This window comes from Panthera onca, chromosome B1 (genome assembly GCF_046562875.1).
Source record: "Panthera onca isolate mPanOnc1 chromosome B1, mPanOnc1 haplotype 2, whole genome shotgun sequence".
NCBI lineage: Eukaryota > Metazoa > Chordata > Mammalia > Carnivora > Felidae > Panthera > Panthera onca.
In genome coordinates, this window is record NC_138342.1 from 58,973,613 (window position 1) to 58,992,045 (window position 18,433).

The 18,433-nt window shown below is 33.3% G+C and overlaps 1 protein-coding gene across 7 annotated transcripts in view; it reads right to left on the reverse strand.

Moving 5' to 3' along the window:
• The window catches only part of ANKRD17 (ankyrin repeat domain 17), a 163,049-nt gene that overhangs the window by 47,505 nt on the left and 97,111 nt on the right, over positions 1–18,433 (reverse strand). For 4 of the 7 annotated variants that reach the window (XM_060654885.3, XM_078446041.2, XM_060654888.3 and 1 more), the window contains exons 8-16: positions 17,580–17,817; positions 16,371–16,562; positions 15,884–15,993; positions 14,110–14,197; positions 12,268–12,395; positions 11,870–12,013; positions 11,356–11,458; positions 9,131–9,883; positions 4,566–4,714 (exon numbers count right to left, since the gene is read on the reverse strand). In XM_060654885.3, the coding sequence (XP_060510868.2) occupies positions 4,566–4,714; positions 9,131–9,883; positions 11,356–11,458; positions 11,870–12,013; positions 12,268–12,395; positions 14,110–14,197; positions 15,884–15,993; positions 16,371–16,562; positions 17,580–17,817 (1,905 nt within the window). The remainder of the gene's footprint in view (positions 1–4,565; positions 4,715–9,130; positions 9,884–11,355; positions 11,459–11,869; positions 12,014–12,267; positions 12,396–14,109; positions 14,198–15,883; positions 15,994–16,370; positions 16,563–17,579; positions 17,818–18,433) is intronic. The other 3 variants (XM_060654887.3, XM_060654891.3, XM_060654890.3) reach the window with 3 other exon arrangements.

Here is an 18,433-nt window from a genome sequence, read left to right on the forward strand (position 1 = left end):
AACTTCATTAATATCTTACGATAATCTTCTAAAGACAATAATGAAAGAATTTAAAGATTCTGAAGTGAGGTTTCCACCTTCCTAATACACACCTACACAATCCCCAAACGGTAAGAAACACTATCCTGATTTGTAATACCTCAAGAAACAAATTAACTGAAGCAAAAGTCTGGGTTAAAATTAACAATGATTAATAAGGCAAAGAAAAAAAAAAAAATAGGTGTTTTCAAGATTACTCATCAAGGAAATAATGATAACAATATAGGTTGATGACTTTCTGAAAGGCAATGTATCACTAAAGTCATGTTATATTACACTGGCTAAGAAGTCACACACATTGTCATGTATCTATATCTAAGAGAAACCTGAAAGGGAGAGAGATGCCCAAAGCTTTGTTAAAAGCTCATTCAGGTCTACATTCTAAAGAAAATTTCCATTTAGCCTATGATACCATAAAATATACAATTTTGTATGTAACAGATGTTGTTATGATGACTCTATTCTTATAAAAATGCTAAAATTATATTCAATGTAAAAATATTATGTAAATTATCAACATGACTATTCAATTATGTAGGAATGAAAAATAAGAAGGAATCATAAGACAGATGCAATACTAATGGAAAAAGCAACTTTTAATGAGCTGGGATATAGGTGAAAAATATACCTGAACGGTCTGTAAAAATAAACAAAAAATAAAAAAGGAAATATATCTATTAATTATACCTACATAATTAAATTACTTTGAAAATTATTAGGACTTCAAGGGCTAAGCTTTTTTTAGACTTCCATAACCTTCATAATCCCAAATCTCTCATTCTCTAAACATGTCAGAGGTAGCACATAAAATACAAAAAAGATTAAAAAAAAAAAAAAAACAAGCATTTAGGAAGAATGAGAATTATCAGGGAATAATGACAATAATCAGTTAAATAATAAATAACTTGCTTAAAACTTCACATAAACAAGTAGAATGCATGCATTTGAAAGAAGAATGCTTTAATGGCAGCATACTGCATACCACTATTAACTCATTTTTCCTGGTCTCTTTAATATTTCTCATTAAATCATTGTGATGAAACTGTTCTCCATACTGCAAAACCAACAAGGGAAAAATATCCAAAAGATATTTATATTTATCCATTAAAGGCAAAACATAATTTTACATACTTTATCATTTCAGTCCTGACATATAAGTTAAACTTAATGTCTACCCTCTTTAAAAGATAATCATGGATTTATGTTATTTCACACAATAAATACAGAAAATATTTAATTTACCAGTATTCAACTCTAACCTTCAACCAGATGTACTGTTTCATATAAAACCTATAGTTCTTAAAAGTTTCTACATGATTACTAATTTCTGTATCTAACAGTACCCAGATACAAATTTTGTTATGCCATTCCAGCAAAATAAAGATTAGAGCTATGTTATGAAAAAAGATACAGTAAAAGTCTCAAATAATTCCTTCAAACTATCATTTATTGATGTTTCCTAAAGTAAATGTTGATAACAGCACAGTATATGCTATTAAAATATATTAAATGTTATTATATATATTTTATATATTTACTTTATATATAAATAAATTATATCTATAAATTATATATATAGGTAGATAGATATAACTTAATATAAATATATTAAAAATATTCAGGAAAGGGGCACATGGCTGGCTTAGTCACTAGAGCATGCAACTCATGATCTTGGCGTCGTGAGTTCAACCTTCACGCTGGGCACAGAACTTACTTAAAACAAGACAAAACAAAACAAAAAAACCAAAACCAAAACCAAAACCAAACAAAACGAATAAAAACAAATATATCCTGACAAACTTGATTCAGTAAAATCATTATGTGAGAGGTAGAGAGCCTGTGGCACATACTTACACACCAAAGGTAATTTTTAGTTATAGAATGTAAGATTTGGGGAACCTTATAAAGAGTGAAAACTCTCATCTTCAGCATTCTTCAAGTTCCAGAAATTGAACATGATTCCTGTTCATCCTTGTTAAAAATATTAGTTTCTGCATATAATGATCAATTAAATGAGTTTAAAGTATGATCATGTGAAGACTCATTAGCATATTTTAAAAGACACTTATACGCTGAAGGTTTAAAAAAATTAACATTTGTTTTGTTTTTCTTTAAATTAAGAATTGACGTAAATATGCCCTATGGCCAAGGAAACATGCTGAAAAGATGCAAAGATGAAAGAAAGAAAAGATGCCATCTAGGTGGTGGACCTATTTTCTATAATCTAATTTACCAGGTTAATATAATTAAAATCAGTGTTCATACTTAAGATAAAAAGTTGAAAAGGAGGTAGCATAGTGCAGTGGTTAAGAGCATAGATTCCAGACCTAGATTGATGGGGTGGTTTGAAACACAGCTCCACCATAAATTAGCTGTTGGGTGAATAGTTAGTATCTCTAAGCAGGAACTTTGTAAACTCTATGACAAGCAGTGTAACTCATGATAGACTATCCCAACTGAAAAACCTCAATATAGAGACCACATATTTAAGAAGAACACAGTCAATCTTTTTACATAAGCATGTCAACTACAATTAACATATAAGATTTTTTAATTAAAAAAAATTAGAAATATTTGTATGTAACTTCTTAGAAATTAACTTATAACATAGCAATAGCTGGTTGAGTAGTATAGTCAGGTAAAATTTCACCACCACTATAACAATTTCAAACTCAATAAAATCATGATCATATGAGGAATTTTTTCTGTGGCTATTTTATTCAAAAGAATTTTTTAAAAAATCCTTTTATATTTGGTGAGGTTTTTAGTTTTCCTTATGGATCAATTCTTAATTCCATATAAAAACTAGAAATTAGATCTCTGGTTAAAACATAACAGCTATAGGTTACAACATAACAGCCTCAGAGGGAAAAAAGCCTGGAGGAAAATAATGCAAATTCAATCCAGTTCTATATTGCTATATATTATTAAATATAAACCATGTGGTTCATAAATGATTATTTCATAGTTTTTTTAATTTGAAAAAATTTAAAAAACATACTATAGAGTACGGTAGTTAAGGAGGGTGTCTTTGAAGTCAAACCCACCTAAGTATGACTCTCAACCCCATCACTTAGCTAAATGAACTGATCCTCAGCGATATGTTTAATCTCTCTCTTAGCCTTGGTTTCTTCATCAGGAAAATGGTTATTTAAAAGTAGTTACTTCATATATGAGGTCTGAAACTCAGACAATTCCTTAAAATAGCCCTGACAACTTTAAGTGCTTAAAAAAAAAAGTACATATAACTTAACATTTGGAAAGCAAGTAAGAATAGAAATGTAATTCCTTTTTCACAGTATTACCAAGAAACATTTTAATGAAAAGGAAGCATTATTTTCTTAAACATTCTAAAAAAAATTTATTTATTTATTTTGAGAGAGAGACAGAGTGAGTGAGCAGGAATCCTAAGCAGGCTCTGCACTGTCAGCCTGGAGCCCGAGTGGGGCTCGAACTCATGAACCATGAGATCATGACCTGAGCTGAAATCAAGAGTCAGATGCTCAACCAACTGAGCCACCCTGAAGCCCCAGAAGCTTTATTTTCAATAGGTTGAGAGTATAGAGCCTTAATGGTAACACACACACACACACACACACACACACACACACTTTAGGCAATTCAGGGTTACAAAGAACTGATCATTTACAAAATAAAAAGTTTTATTATGTATACTGCCACCTTCATCCATGTCATGCCTTCCCCACCTCAGATATATGTTTTTTTAATTAAAAAAATTTTTTTTTAATTTTTATTTTAAGTAGGCTCCATGTCCAAGTGGGGCTTGAACTCACGACCCTGAGAGTAAGAGTCATGTGCTCTACCAGCTGAGCTAGCCAGGGACTCCCCAACCCCAGGTAAAAATCAAAATACAAAACTAAATAAACCAAACAGTTCTCAGTACTGAATAAGGCCATATACCCTTTACCTTATTCAGCAGTCTTCTAAGCTAGGCCTTATCTTAAGCTTTTTTCCAGGACAAAACACAAGCTATCCTCCCCTCTCCAACTTCACTCTGACCTGAGATTACATGGTAAACTAATTTTTTAATTGGGTTTTGTGTTTTGTTTTGACTTAGTCCTAAGACACAGACAGTCACTACATGTTTTAGTTGGCGAGATCAGAACTTTCAAAGACAATATAAATGCAATTAAGTATATACGATACATAAATGGAAGAATCTTTTATGTGTAACCCATTATAAATTAGAAGCATAGCTTCTAATTTAAGATTAGAAGAAAATACATACTAATTATAAATAAGTTATTTCTTTTAACAACCTCTTCTAGACTACAGTTAAAAAAAAAGTTACTGATGACCTTGAAAACCAGACCATCACATAATTATCAGTAATAATCTGTATTTGGTATTTTATTTTTTAAAATGTGGATTCGCATTCCTAACTGTGGCTCAGATCTCTGGCTGGAGACAAAACAGCCTAAGATGACTTAAGTCTAAGATGATTAATGTTTTTACTGATGATATAATTTTAGTTAAAAACCATCCATCCTGAATTTAGAGCTTACCTGTGCATCAATATCAATGGCAGGGTAGATAGGAAGCATGGCTGAAGGAGAGATGATAGGACTTGGAGTTGGAGTCTGAGGTTGGGAAATGGAAGCAGCGATACTGTGTGTAGGAGTGTTTGACATTGCAGATGCTCTTCCACTGACTGCTGTTGAACAAAATAACTGCACTTAATAAGGATGAAACATTGTTAGGTAACAGTAAGAAATAATTATTAGAAAATATTTAAAGACTTCTTAAAACAAAAGGTCTATAGGTAAACTGTCACAGCACTAATAACTCACTTTTCTGGTTATTTCTGACTTGGGATAACAATCTAAAAATAAAAAGTATATGGAGAATAACCCATTTTCTAAATAATAATCCATGTGAAAACCAAATTCCTCTCTTACAGTATGTAATCATAAAACCTCAATTCAAAATAACCCTGAAAACAAAAATATTCTTATGAATTAAAATTGAATATAAATGCAAATGGATTATAGCTTTTTTTTTTTCATTATAGCTTCTTAATCAGAAAACGAATAAAAGGTAAAACAGTCAAGTTCAGACGGAGGAAAGTGTGAGTTTTAACCTGCCAATGTCACACCTTATATTCCAATGAAAGTAGTATCACTGGGGAGAACCTCACGAAAGAATCATTTAAAACACTTCCTACTCTTTTACTAACTGCAGACTGGGGGATGGTAACTTTCTGAATTGTAGTCCTCAGTAGGACCGTATAGTAAAATATAAAAATTTGATCCTCACACAGAAATATAGTTTCCCACATGTAGAATTATTCTGAGGGGGTTAAAATGCCCACCAATCAAACCAGCAATCACACTGACGAGGACAAAATTAAAAGATTAAGGTAGAAATAAATGTATGCACAATCATCCTTCAAATATAGATTATTGTTAGTTCTAAGTATAATTTTTCCATGATATTATTTTCACCAAAATATGCAAATTAATAAGGGGCTAATTAGGTCAGTAGTTGAGGTGGGAGGACTCCAGAAGTGGTGGCAACTGAGGGTATTTATATTCCCTCATGGATTCACTTCTGGAGCTGATATGTGAACACCAACCCTTTTTCCCCCCTATTAAAAATGCTATAGCACTGAAGTGTGGGCATAAATCTTTGAATGGTCAACAGTAGCATGGATGTGTGTTACCAACATACTTATCAACTACATCAGACAGAAAACAATCATGATTCACAACTGGATCTGAAACCAGGCAAAAGAGGTTATGATCCTGCCAAGAATAAAACTGAAATTGACCTTATTATAACAATTATAAACATGATTGTCAATTAAGAAATCTATTTTACATGAAATCCTTAGTTCAGGCACAAACATACACTAAACATTATAGCAACACACATTCTATGATTATACATTTTTAAGTCCACTTAAAAGCTAAAGAAAAAACAAAGAAAGGAAACAAAACAAAACAAAACACTGTTTGAATCCTTAGGGATCCAGATAAATAGAAAAGGGCATGTACTAATATATTAAATTGATCATCTAATGACCTTGATGTTGTTATTCCATATTGATAGTTTTATGTTAAAAAAATCAAGTTAATTTAAATGTACACATTCTAGATATATCTCAAAACCATATAAAATCTATGGCTCTTAAAATAGATTCCATAATCTCCTCTGATTTGACTGATTTTCACAAATAAAAATGCTAAATACAAAAATCAGCTTAAACAGAATGAACACCAATCTGTCCAAAGAACTGATTTTTATTTCACAATAGTAAAAAAAATCTAAGCTTTACTGTTAAATGACTATATTGTTATTTACATTTTAACTGGAATAAGTTCTTTTAAAGAACACACTAAAATTAGTTTTCTTATTTTGGGTCAAATTGTTTGTTCTTGCCACCTCATCTAAAAGGAGAGGAAACACCAATTCCCTCATTTCATTTCATTTCATTTCATTTCGGGTAGTTACGAAATTGGTTTATTAGAACTAAATACCTGCCTGTCACTCAATCATTCCCTACAGTTAAAAGTAACAACTTATAAATATGCAGGTACCTGAAGGAACTCTGGTATAGATCTTTACATGTGGTACTTCATTTTAGGGTCTGATTTTAGAGAAGGAACACCAGATGCTCTAGAAAAGTTTTAACATTAGGTAAGGAAAGAAAGAACTTGAGAGCACAGCAAAGGCAAGGTGTTAAGACTGGCTAAATAGGGAACTGATTTTGCTCTGACAAGGATGGAGAACAGGCAAGACAGAAGATTTGGGTCAGCCAAGTACTACAGAAAATGAGACTGAATCTTACAAGAGGAATCTAATAAGTTGGAATAAAGAACAAGTTTATTTAGGTTCTTTAAAGAAAAAGAAGAGGTTATGCTGAAGTGGGGAAGGAATACGGCACCTAATGAGGTTATAAAATATTAAGAAACCCAAAGAAAGAAATGGAAATGATCATTAGTCAACTGAAAGAACAAATACTACCAAAGAAGTTGTCTAAAGAAAAAAGTCGTAGAAGTGAGTGCATTAGTATATGTGTATGTTTATGCATTTGCACATGCATGATGACAGGGATGGACTGCAGGTAAGTTGTTGGATGTTTTTAATCCTGCTCTTCCGTCTGGTCATCTCTCCTCTCTCCATATAAATGGGCATAATAAAGAGGCAAAGTATTTTTATAATGGGAAGTATTTATCTTATTTCCTAAAAACTTGTGTGCTTTTGAAATTTTTTTTATATGAAAACACCTGGAACACAAAGGCAGAATTTAATTGTTTTTGTCTGGTAAACCAATTAACAGAAAAACTACTTTACAAACCTCTGATAATTCTGATCAGCATAAAAACTGTACAACTGGCAAATCAAGGTTGATAACTATGCCCAAGAACATCATGTAAATTCTGATAGCATATCAAAAAAAAAATTTTTTTTAAGTATTCCCTGGTAGGAATGTCCATTCTTCATTTAAATAACTTGACACATTTTTTGGTAGTTCAACCAACATAATAGAAAGAAGACCATTATGACCTAGATTAATGGCCATGTAAGTAACACCAAATTTGGGACTTTTGGCTACTGTGCTCCAATCTTCATAAGATACCAATGTTTCTTTAATTCGATTCCCAATTATTATAACCAGCTAATGGTGATTAATAGTAATTTTCAAATCTATAGAAAAATTGTATGTACAATTTTCATAAGATACTAACATTTCTTTAATTGCAATCCCAATTATTATAAGCAGCTAATGGTGATTAATAGTAATTTTCAAATATATAGAAATATTTTATATTTATCACTATAAGAATCTTTACAGTTCTTACTAATGATTATTAGACTATTGCACCTTCTAAGATTAGCAAAGAATTTCATTCCACATATTGTTGCTGGGGTGATACTAAAAGAGAACTAGGAAACTTTAGAGCAATTTGTAAGAACAAAATCTGTCTCATTAGCTGGTGTCTTAATTTCTGAATGTTAGCTAAATATCTCAACACTATACAATTTAATTTTCTTTTATGTTTTTAAAAGATGAAAGATAAATTATATATAACCTCATCATACTATATAATGCTGCCAAAACAGTTTCAAAATTAGAAAAACTTAATCATATAGAAGTATAGAACAAAGAATAAAAAAAGGGGAAGAGAACAGATAAATACTATCAAATTTCAACTACTTGCTGCCTTTTTCTCTTTTCCTTCCTTTTCAAATTTTCTTTTTTATCTTTTTCTTAAATCAAGAAAATTATCCTTCGCAGTATAGCATTCTTATGGCTTATAATCCTGTAGAATCTCATTCTACTACTTTGTTACAGAACTCACAAAAAGTAAGTACCAAAAACTAGAATCATTAAAACAACCTTCTAAAATATTTCTTCTTGCAATGAAACTAATTATAATGGAATATAATTTCTCTGGCTACACACTGAAAGATATATCATTTATGATACTGTCAGGGGACCACAACTTCCCATAATACAATTAGAAAGCGACTACACATTAACATTCACAGGGGATAAAATCACTGACATACAATCAAACCCTATTTGGTTTGGTTTGGTTTGGTACTTTATTATCGTTGTAAAAGTGTTTAATTTTTTTTTTTTTTAAATATCCATCAGGTTTGAAGTCTGATCCATTAGGATATAAAGTATTTCTGTTCACAAATAAGCTTCCTGATGTGTCCTACTAGTTTTGCACTTCAACTTCTATCAATTTCCCAGTTTAATGGTGTGAATACAGAAGCACAAAAGCCAAAATTCAATCTTAGTATTCTGAACTTAAAGAGAAAAAACAAAATCAAAAACAAAAACTCAAACATCAACCCCACTACTGAAAAAACCTAGATCCCCAGCCTACCCAGCTAAGCCAAAAAGTTTCAGTCACTTGTATTGCATGAGCTAATCTTTAATTCGACCTGTATCCGTCTGAGAACTTCTGAGATTGAACTAATACTTCTAAGGATATACATGGGTCAAGAGTCCAAAAATAGTTCTCAAGTTGGGTAATGGCAAAAAATTCTGGCACACTCTTACTCGCCTTAAGCAAATCATATTTGATACCTGCTCATAACAATATAAACCCACCTGCCATGATGTCATCCAGCGTGTCATTGAGGGTCTGAGCAGGGCTGGCTACCATTAACCCTTGTTGTGTTTCTGTCAGAATTCCTTGCCCCAGCCCTGCCAACTGTGCTTGGCCCAGTACTGGCTGTCCAACTATCACTCCTTGCAGTTCTGTAAGATTTGCGATGGACCCTGGAGGCAAGGGACCTGCCGCCAGAGGCAAAGCTTGAGGCATGGCCAGAGGCTGGATTGGTGCAAAACCCATCTGAGCAGCAGTCTGCTGGGGTTCATCTTTAAGCAAAACGGGATCCACTTGCTGTAACCGTGCATAGTCTCCCTCGGAAAGCTGTTCTCCAACCCCAACAGGAGTTAGCAGTCCCAGATGTTGGCAAGACTGTTGCTGCTGCTGCTGAAGTTGAATTCTTTGAGCTTTAACCTCTAGATACTGCTTTTTTAGCTGCTGCTGAGTTTTCAGTTGTAACTCTCGTTCTACTTTCTGTAGCTCCTCCAAAATCTTTTGTTTCTTCTGAATTTGTTCCTCCCTTGTTTTGTTCAGCTCCTCGATCTTCTCCTTGGTAAGTTGGTCAGCGTGAGCCAGTTCCAAGGACTGCAGCTGTGCATTCTTTTCTATGGCTTCTTTTATCCTCTGTTCCAGTTCTGTTAACTTTCCCTGAGCCTCTTCTACAATGCTCTCTGGAGACTGATTGGTGATGTAACCCTGTACATCCTGGCTGTTTGCTGGCAAATGGCTGCTGGACTTTTGTTTAGAAGCAGCTGTGTGAAAAAGAAACCCCCTCAGAAGTGCACATGAATGGCATCCTCATTACAGAGTTACTGTTGGGAGGTTTAGTGCCAACAGTTATGCACCAAGTTATCATATCCACAGAAGGTGAAAATGCACTGTTAAGAAGTTTAAAAACAAATCCACCTTCTTTATCATAAATATAAAATGTATGTATTTTATGTGCATAGAGAAATCTCTGGGAAATTAATTTTAAAAATATCACATGGCTAAAATTAGACAATAGAGGGATGCAGGTCTGTGAGATCTAAGTGGTGCAATTAAAGTAAAATCTAAGGCTATGTGTAGATACTTCATCTGGTCATAGAGATGTAAAAACTTATCAGAACAGAAAAATAATGCTAGATTATTAAGATGTAAGGAAAACTCAGACCTCTAAGTCAAGGTTTTTCCACATTTGATAGTCTATGTCTTTTAAACACACACACATACACACAAAGAGTACCCAAACCACTGAGAAGTACCGGGAAATCTAAATCCAGCTAAAATTTGTCTTTGTTGGGGGACTACCATCTTCAAGACTGATAAAGGCAAGATATAAATTCACATATTCACACAGCTACCTGGCCAGTAGAGATTTGGGATTCAGTTTCCCTGGAAGAAAAGATGCTGGACTACGCCATCCACTGTATCTTCTGACAGCCAGGTGAATAAACAGATCTGGCTATGGGTACAGCAATCAGTTGTTTGCTACACCAACTGAAAAAGGTGCCAAGGCTCTAGACTGGTAGTAGTGACTGTAAAGAGCTGGTGGAAATACTTAGTATTCTTGTTGGTAAAATAATATAGGTAGCTAAAAACCAAAAAATTAAAACCACATTGGTTCTTCAGGTGAAACTTTTTAAAAAGAAAAACTGATTCAAACTGGTAGCTGTTAATGTTTTGGGACATGACTTAAAACATGCATGGTGTAACATCCACAAGTCAAATATGGACCTCAGAGTTCTAGAGAAACAAACAAGCATATCTGAAGTAACTTTCAATTATTGACTGAGAAAGGTAGCCCAGATATAAAATCTACATTAAACCAGTTACTCTAAAATATAGTTTAATTTTGATCTAACTTGTTCATTTTATGCCTTAGATCGCTACAGAAATTTAAGTAATTTACAAAAATGTCATCCAACTATACCCAGCCTAACAGTTTAGCACGAATAGAAATGACCAGTTATTACAAGAAATGGTGGATAATCAGAACTGCATCAGAGATGAGCATCTGAATTTCTCCTGCTAATGCTGACAATTCTAGCATAAATCAGTGCTATTAACTATCTTCTCTCACAGTAACATGCCTTTTTCACTAGTAAAAAAAATTTTTAATTATGTCAACTTAGTAAAATTCACCTTTTGTGGAAAAATAATTATAAATGGCTAGGTTTTTTGGTAATCTTATCATTTTTACCTGGATAACATGTACAAAACAGTCTTCAGAAGTATAACTGACCTTTATTCCTGATGGGAAGAGTAGTGGCAACATTGGCAGGTGGTTTGTCAGGCTCCTGAGGTGGGACAACCATGGGCAGTGCTTGAACTGGTACACGAGGAGCCTAAGACAAAGGAAACAGATTATATCTCTGCTTTTCTACACACTCCATTAAATAACATGCTTTAAGAATAAGTTATAAAGACTTCTTCAAAATATTTGTAATATGGTATTAATCTCAGACACTGATATATTTACTTAAAATATGTTGTTGCCAAATTATTCTCCACAACAGTTTTTTAATGTGTTTTGAATTCAAATGGTTATTCTTGCCATAGTAAGAAAACAAAGCAAAATCACATCAATCTACAATCTGAATATTAAACCAGATTATATCATTAACCATTTCAACTGCATACCTATAAAGAGAACTACATATTATAACAAAGTATAGTCAGATCTGTTTAAACTGAAACTATGAGCCAAAGGAGGATAAAGAAGATATGATATAAAATGCTTTCGTCTTGAATCTTACCCTATTTAAATCGTGGGATGGGGGGGTTAACTGAGTGACATCTGGTGGAGGGGCCGAAAGCAAATTATTAGGATAGTCCAAAAGATAGCAAACAACACTCGTATGGCCACCTTTTGCTGCTTCTATCAACATAGTTGAGCCATCCTAAAAGTGGACACAGAGAGGGAAAAATAAAAAAAAAAAAAAAGTTAACTTATAGAACCATTAAGGATGACAAAGCTAACAGGCCCTAGCAATTCAAATCTTAGGTTTAGTAAACAACACTTTCCTCTAATAAAACAGAAGAAAATGAATATGTTTAGAATGCCATTATAAATTGAACTGGTAGATGATATTTTCTAATGTTCAAGAGTAAAGAATTAATTCACAATGCTACCCGAAACATTTGAGTTACATACTTTTAAACGATGAGTAGGATCTGCCCCATGAGCCAAAAGTAGTTCCACCACTGCCAGATGACCCCCTGCACAAGCCAGGGACAGTACAGTATGGTCATTATTAGCTGTGGTTCTATTCACATTCGCTCCTAAAACAGACAAGACATGGGAAATCATGTTAGGAGATTGAGGTTTCTTAAATTATGGTAAATTTCAAAATCGTAAAGAATAGAGAGAATAGCATAATGAATATCCATATACCCTTTACCCAGCTTCAATGATTATAAACACACAGCCAATCTCATTTCACATAAACCCATTATCAATTCTCCTCTCCCATCTTGAATTACTCTAAAGCAAATCTCAGACAAACATGACATAATTTCATCCGTGAATATTTTAGTATGCACTGGTAGAAGATAAAGATAAATGTATATATTACTCCTAATGTAATTAGTTTTAAAAAAGTAAAACAAAATTTTATCTACATTTTAAGTCCTTCTCTAGGTATGTAGAGAATTACCAGGGAATAGAAAGTAATAGTACTACTGGCTTCTTTCACTGGGAAATATCTGAGCATGAAAACAGGTACACTGCCCCTCCAATATGAATTCATCTCTGATTTAGACAGTGTGCTAGGCAATGCAGGAAATGGATATAAAATAGCAGAAAGAAAATGGAATCTGATTAATTAAAATTTATCAAAGAGAGGATTGTGATTATATAAATAATTCCATTCTTGAAAATATTATGGTATAAATATACATCACAAATAAGTGTTCAAATTGCCTAAAATAATTTGACCAGTAACTTATTTCTGATTTAGTTTCTTTTGCTATTATTAACAATTACAAACTTGAGATTTCTTTAGTATTTTTGCTAAGAAGGAAATGGTATATATTGCCATTTTAATTGTACATGGCTTGTATAGTCTTTCTTTTATCAATGTTGAATCAACAGTAAAATCTTTCATATCCTATACTTAAGGATATGATGAAATCTGTGGGGCGCCTGGGTGGTTCAGTCAGTTAAGCATCTGCCTCTTTTGGCTCAGCTCATGATCTCAGGTTTCGTGGCATCAATCCCTGCATAGGGCTCTGTGCTGACAGCATGGAGCCTGCTTGGGATTCTCTGTCTCCCTTTCTCTTTGCCCCTGCCCCTGTCACACAAGTGTGTGTATGCTCTCCTCTCAAAAATAAATAAATAAACATTAAAAAAAAAAAAAGTATGATGAATTCTGCATACAAAACTATTTCAACTTGAACTTACACAGTAAACACCTCACAAATAATTTAAAGGAAGTAATAATATGATACGTTAGTCATTTAAAATGGTTTTTGATATTCAAAGTAGAATTACTGACCATAGATGAAAATCTTCCATGCATTTTGGTATTTATCACATTTCAGTTCTGAATACTTTTTATACCGTATTTATGACCATTTCTCTATATTTTACAAAGAAGGAAACTTAGGCCCAAGGATATGTAGAGTAGAAAAGTGACTTGCCTTTAATTCAGTGGCATAAGAATCCAGGTTTCAGGATACATTATTACATAAACAGAACAGACTTCAAGTTATCTAAACCCTCAAAGTTTTACATAGAGAAATTTTTCTTTATGTAAGTGTTCCTTCACAAGGATGATACTCAGTATGACAATCCTTCATAGTTTGGGACTATGGAACTGTTTGGAGATGCTCTATGCATTGAGGATATTTATCAACCACCCACTCACAAAATCTCAGTAGCATCCCTCCACCAGTCATACCCAAAAATTGTCCTTTACCTCTCAATCTCTAAATATCCAAGGGCAGGGAATAGACACCTTTGGGGAAAAAAAAACTACTGCTTACCCAAACCTACCTTTACTAATTAAGAACTGAACAGTACAAACATGACCAGCTCTTGCAGCTTTCATTAAAGGAGTCCTTCCACCTTCAGATTCATGTTCCTATGTAAAAAACACAGACTTAATTGATATTTAATTGCTAGTGTACAGTTATTCTTTTTCATGAAAATAAAAAGGAAAAGAACTTGACTAATTTCTAAGTCTAAAGATATTAAATATCATGCTTTGAAATGAAATAAATTTAAGGAATACATTTTTAAATTTAAAACTCAAATTAGAAACATGTTCTACAGATATAATTTAAGAACTGAAATTATATTCATGTGATTGTGACACCTTCATCTAAATCCATCTGGGTAATTTTTCCTTCTCTCTCTCTCTACCAAAAGGACTGTGGAACTTGACCAGTGAATGGCACTCTAGCACATCCTTCTCCAATCAGCATTATCCCCATCTACTCCAAGTGATTTTCCTTTTGTAACCTTGCATCCTACCTGTATGAATTTCTGCAGGTACATCATTCCCTTTCTTTATGGACCTCCCATTAAAACCACATTATCTTATATGAAAACAACAAGGCTAGTGACTTAATATCTCAAAAACCACCAATTACAACGTCTTACTAGAGATTTCTGGGTCTCAAAAAATGGAGAATCTATTGCCTTCTTCTTATTGCTGGGTAATGAGAACACTTGGAGAAATTTTCCAAGTTATATTTTAGAATATAAAGATTTGAGTTATAATACATATAATATATATATTTTTTAACACTCACATCTGATGAACAACTTTTGAGTCTTCTCTTAAGCCACACACTAAGTTGTTTGAATTGCAATTAACTAAGCAAGATACATTGCTGTATGTTTCACAGTCACTGTGGTAAACACTGGAAAGCTCAAAATCTAATCTTGAAGAAATAGGCACACAACTAACTAGAGTATAATATGTGCCATAAGGGCTTCAAGAGCTGTACTAACATACACAGAACTGAAAGAGACCACAATAGTAATCCAGTTCCACTCTTCTCCTTCCATAAATGAGGAAAGAGAAGTTAAAGTTGGCAAAACTAGTTAATGGAGGAGTCTGTTTCTGCTTGCCTGTGAATTTTTGTCATAAACTATGAACTTCTACAAGAACACACACTTGCTTGTTAATCTCAGCCCCATGAACTTATGGGTACTTAAGTTTTAACTACCTTTTCGTGTCTCACTTCTACTTCCTCACACGTGAAACTGGAAGACTATTTTCCCCACACGTTTGCTTTTCCTTCCCCGTCAGGCTGTCCTCACACTATTTTTTCCAACAGGAATATCTCTTTTGTCACATCACCATATCCACCTTTCTAAACCTTAATGTAATATCTCAGACGACATCTTTGCGTCTTCTGAGCTTCTTTATTGTCTGTACTTTTGCTGTGACATCTCTTCATAATCCACCCTACAATAAACTCAGTATTTCATCCTTCTTACTAAGTTGTAAGTTGAGGAGTAGTAAATACTTATATTCTAAAAATAGCTAAGTACCTAAGAAAAACTTTGTATTAATGTATCTAATACAAAATTTCCCTTTTATGGGGGACAAGGGGAAATAGATTGTATGACCCCACTAACAAGAAAAAAAAACAGACACCAAAGAGTGTAGGAAAAAACAATGACCAAATGAGAGAAAAAATAGCAAAAAGGCCAACAGAAAATTAAAAGAAATACCTTTTATCTGTAATCTCCACTAAACTTTTAATTAATTTATCTTGGTTTTAAGTATTAGGATTTAAAAAGTGACACAGTTTACCAGATCTGCTCCTGCTTGAAGTAGGACATCTGCTACATCGGTATGACCATTCTCACAGGCATATGTTAGTGCTGTATCCCCTGTTGCTGTTGTTGCATGAACGTTAGCTCCTGTAGTAGTATTAAACAATACAGAGACTTAATAAAAGAATTGTAAGACGTAAATGATGGACACAGAAATTTCTAAATAAGCCATATGTCTTCAAATTAGACAAAATAGTCATCCATTTCTAGAAATAAAGAAGACTGTCAGCATCTTTAAAAGCAAAAAATAAAAAAAATCAGAAATAGATTATTGCTTGAAATTAAAGCTACAGATACTTCAAACAGTAATAAGGTAAATTAGTTATAAAGTTACTACAACTTTTTACCACATTTTTAAACACACAATCAGTGTATCATAACATCAGAAAAAAGTTTCTTGCATTATAACATTTTTACTTGGATAAATCATGTAAAAAACTCTTTCCAAATGCAAAAATGCCTACCTGCAGCTAATAAGTATTTAACTAACTCCAAATGACCCTCTTGAGCAGCTTCCATTAAAGGGGTAGAACACCCTAGTTCTATATCAGCTCCTGCCTTTATTAGAAAGTCTGCCACTTCCAGAAAGCCTCCACAGCAAGCCAGAGTCAAGGCAGTTTCTTGAGTTTCTTCTGTCTGTGCATTGATATTTGCTCCTAGAATGAAAATTCTAATTATTTTAAGGAAGTCACTAACTTATTCAGAGATAAGCAAAACATGATTGTTTCCTAATAAACTATACTTCAAAAATATATTATTTTACTAAATATAGTGCTTCTCCCCTACTGAGAGGCAGTACAAATAAAGAAAAAGTTATTAAAAATACATCCACGAGTCTACATTTGATGCACACAGCTGGAGTAAGATTTATTCAGCCAGAAGGCACATAAGTGTGCCTATATATCTATATCTCTAGATATAGATATATAAACTTTCACAGCAACCCTACAGAAGACTAAATTCGGGCACAGAAGGTTAGAAACTTGTGATTCAAACCTAAGAAGTGTGCTACAATACCTCTGCTTTTAAAGTTATAGCCAATATGCTTTTTTTAATGTTCCACTCCTCTTAAATTTGTCCAAACAAAAACCTTACTACTAAAAGAGATACAAAACTTGGCTACAAATATATAGAGAGATAGAAGATTACTTCTACACTGAATATGGCTTAATACTGCAAAGTAACCATTTCACTTTTCTCAAAAGAAAAGTCTACTGTGTGCCGATTCTTTTACAGCTTCTTATAAATACATTCTTACGTTCTCCTCAAGTTCATCCTTATGGTAGGATTTCCCATACTGTGTCCCATGAAACCCTAGATATATCAAGTATTTATTAATAGGTATCCTGCCCCAAGAGAAATTCTCTCAATATACCACTTTGAGAAATGTCAAATCTCATATATGCCTCTACATAATCTACACCCCTACCTCACCCCCAGTTCTCTGCTTGTATTCACAAAGCACACGATGCCTGAAAAGTTCTATATTAAAGCAGTCTATTTGATTTTGTTTAGCACAGTATGGAAGCTATTTTCAAAGCAAATACGTTGTTTTTGTGACAACATCTTGTTACACATCTACTAGAAAGAGAAAATACAGAAACCCAGTTTTGTACTATTATAATGTTATGTTTTACACATTTATGCTTTACTGTTTTCACTGGTATGGTTACCTTGGCCTAGAAGTAATGCCACCATTTCTTCATGTCCTTCACGAGCTGCCTCCATCAGTGGTGTATAACCTTCATCATTGACTTCTTCCAGGCTAGCTCCTCTTTCAATAAGTAAAGCCGCAAGTTCCACATGCCCACCACATGCAGCCAAAGTCAATGGTGACTCAAATGAATCAGCAGGCATGTTCACTTGGGCACCACTGTCAAGAAGTAACCTAGCTACTTCAACATGGCCATCCTAATTACAATGCAATTAAAAAAATTAAATCAGCACCATTAAAAACAATTGTTAAAAATATGAAGATTTCTCAATTAGTGTACAATGAAGGTTTACTGACAGTCAAACAAGAATAATAAATCTACATTTAGCAGATGAGAAATCAAGTATTAATTAAGACCTATCTGTCTTTCTGTGGCATAAATGGGGAAATAGAGGTTAAGGCTATGAAACATGTAGAAAAATAGTACCTTCTTTCAATGAAGAAGCTTATTAACCATTAGGGGAAAAAAAGACATTAAGTACATGAAACAAAAGACTACTATGAAATAACATCAGCACCTCATGGTATATACTTAAATGCTAACTAGATAAAATTTAGAAAGGGAAAGTACAATTTTCGTCGAAACCTTAAAGAGAATCAAACTTCTGATTAGGCAGGAAAAAAATTGGCAGTATTTTTTGGAGAAGGTAGAGAATTGTAGATAATGTGTTAGGGGAAAGGGAACACAATATGTAGATGGTACTTCCTTTTGTTTTTCAACATTTAAATGCCAGTAAAAATTAAAAGAGAAAGGAGTTCCCTCTTACTATCTTCTGTCCCCTTTGCTGGTCTCCCTTTCCAACAGCTTTCCTA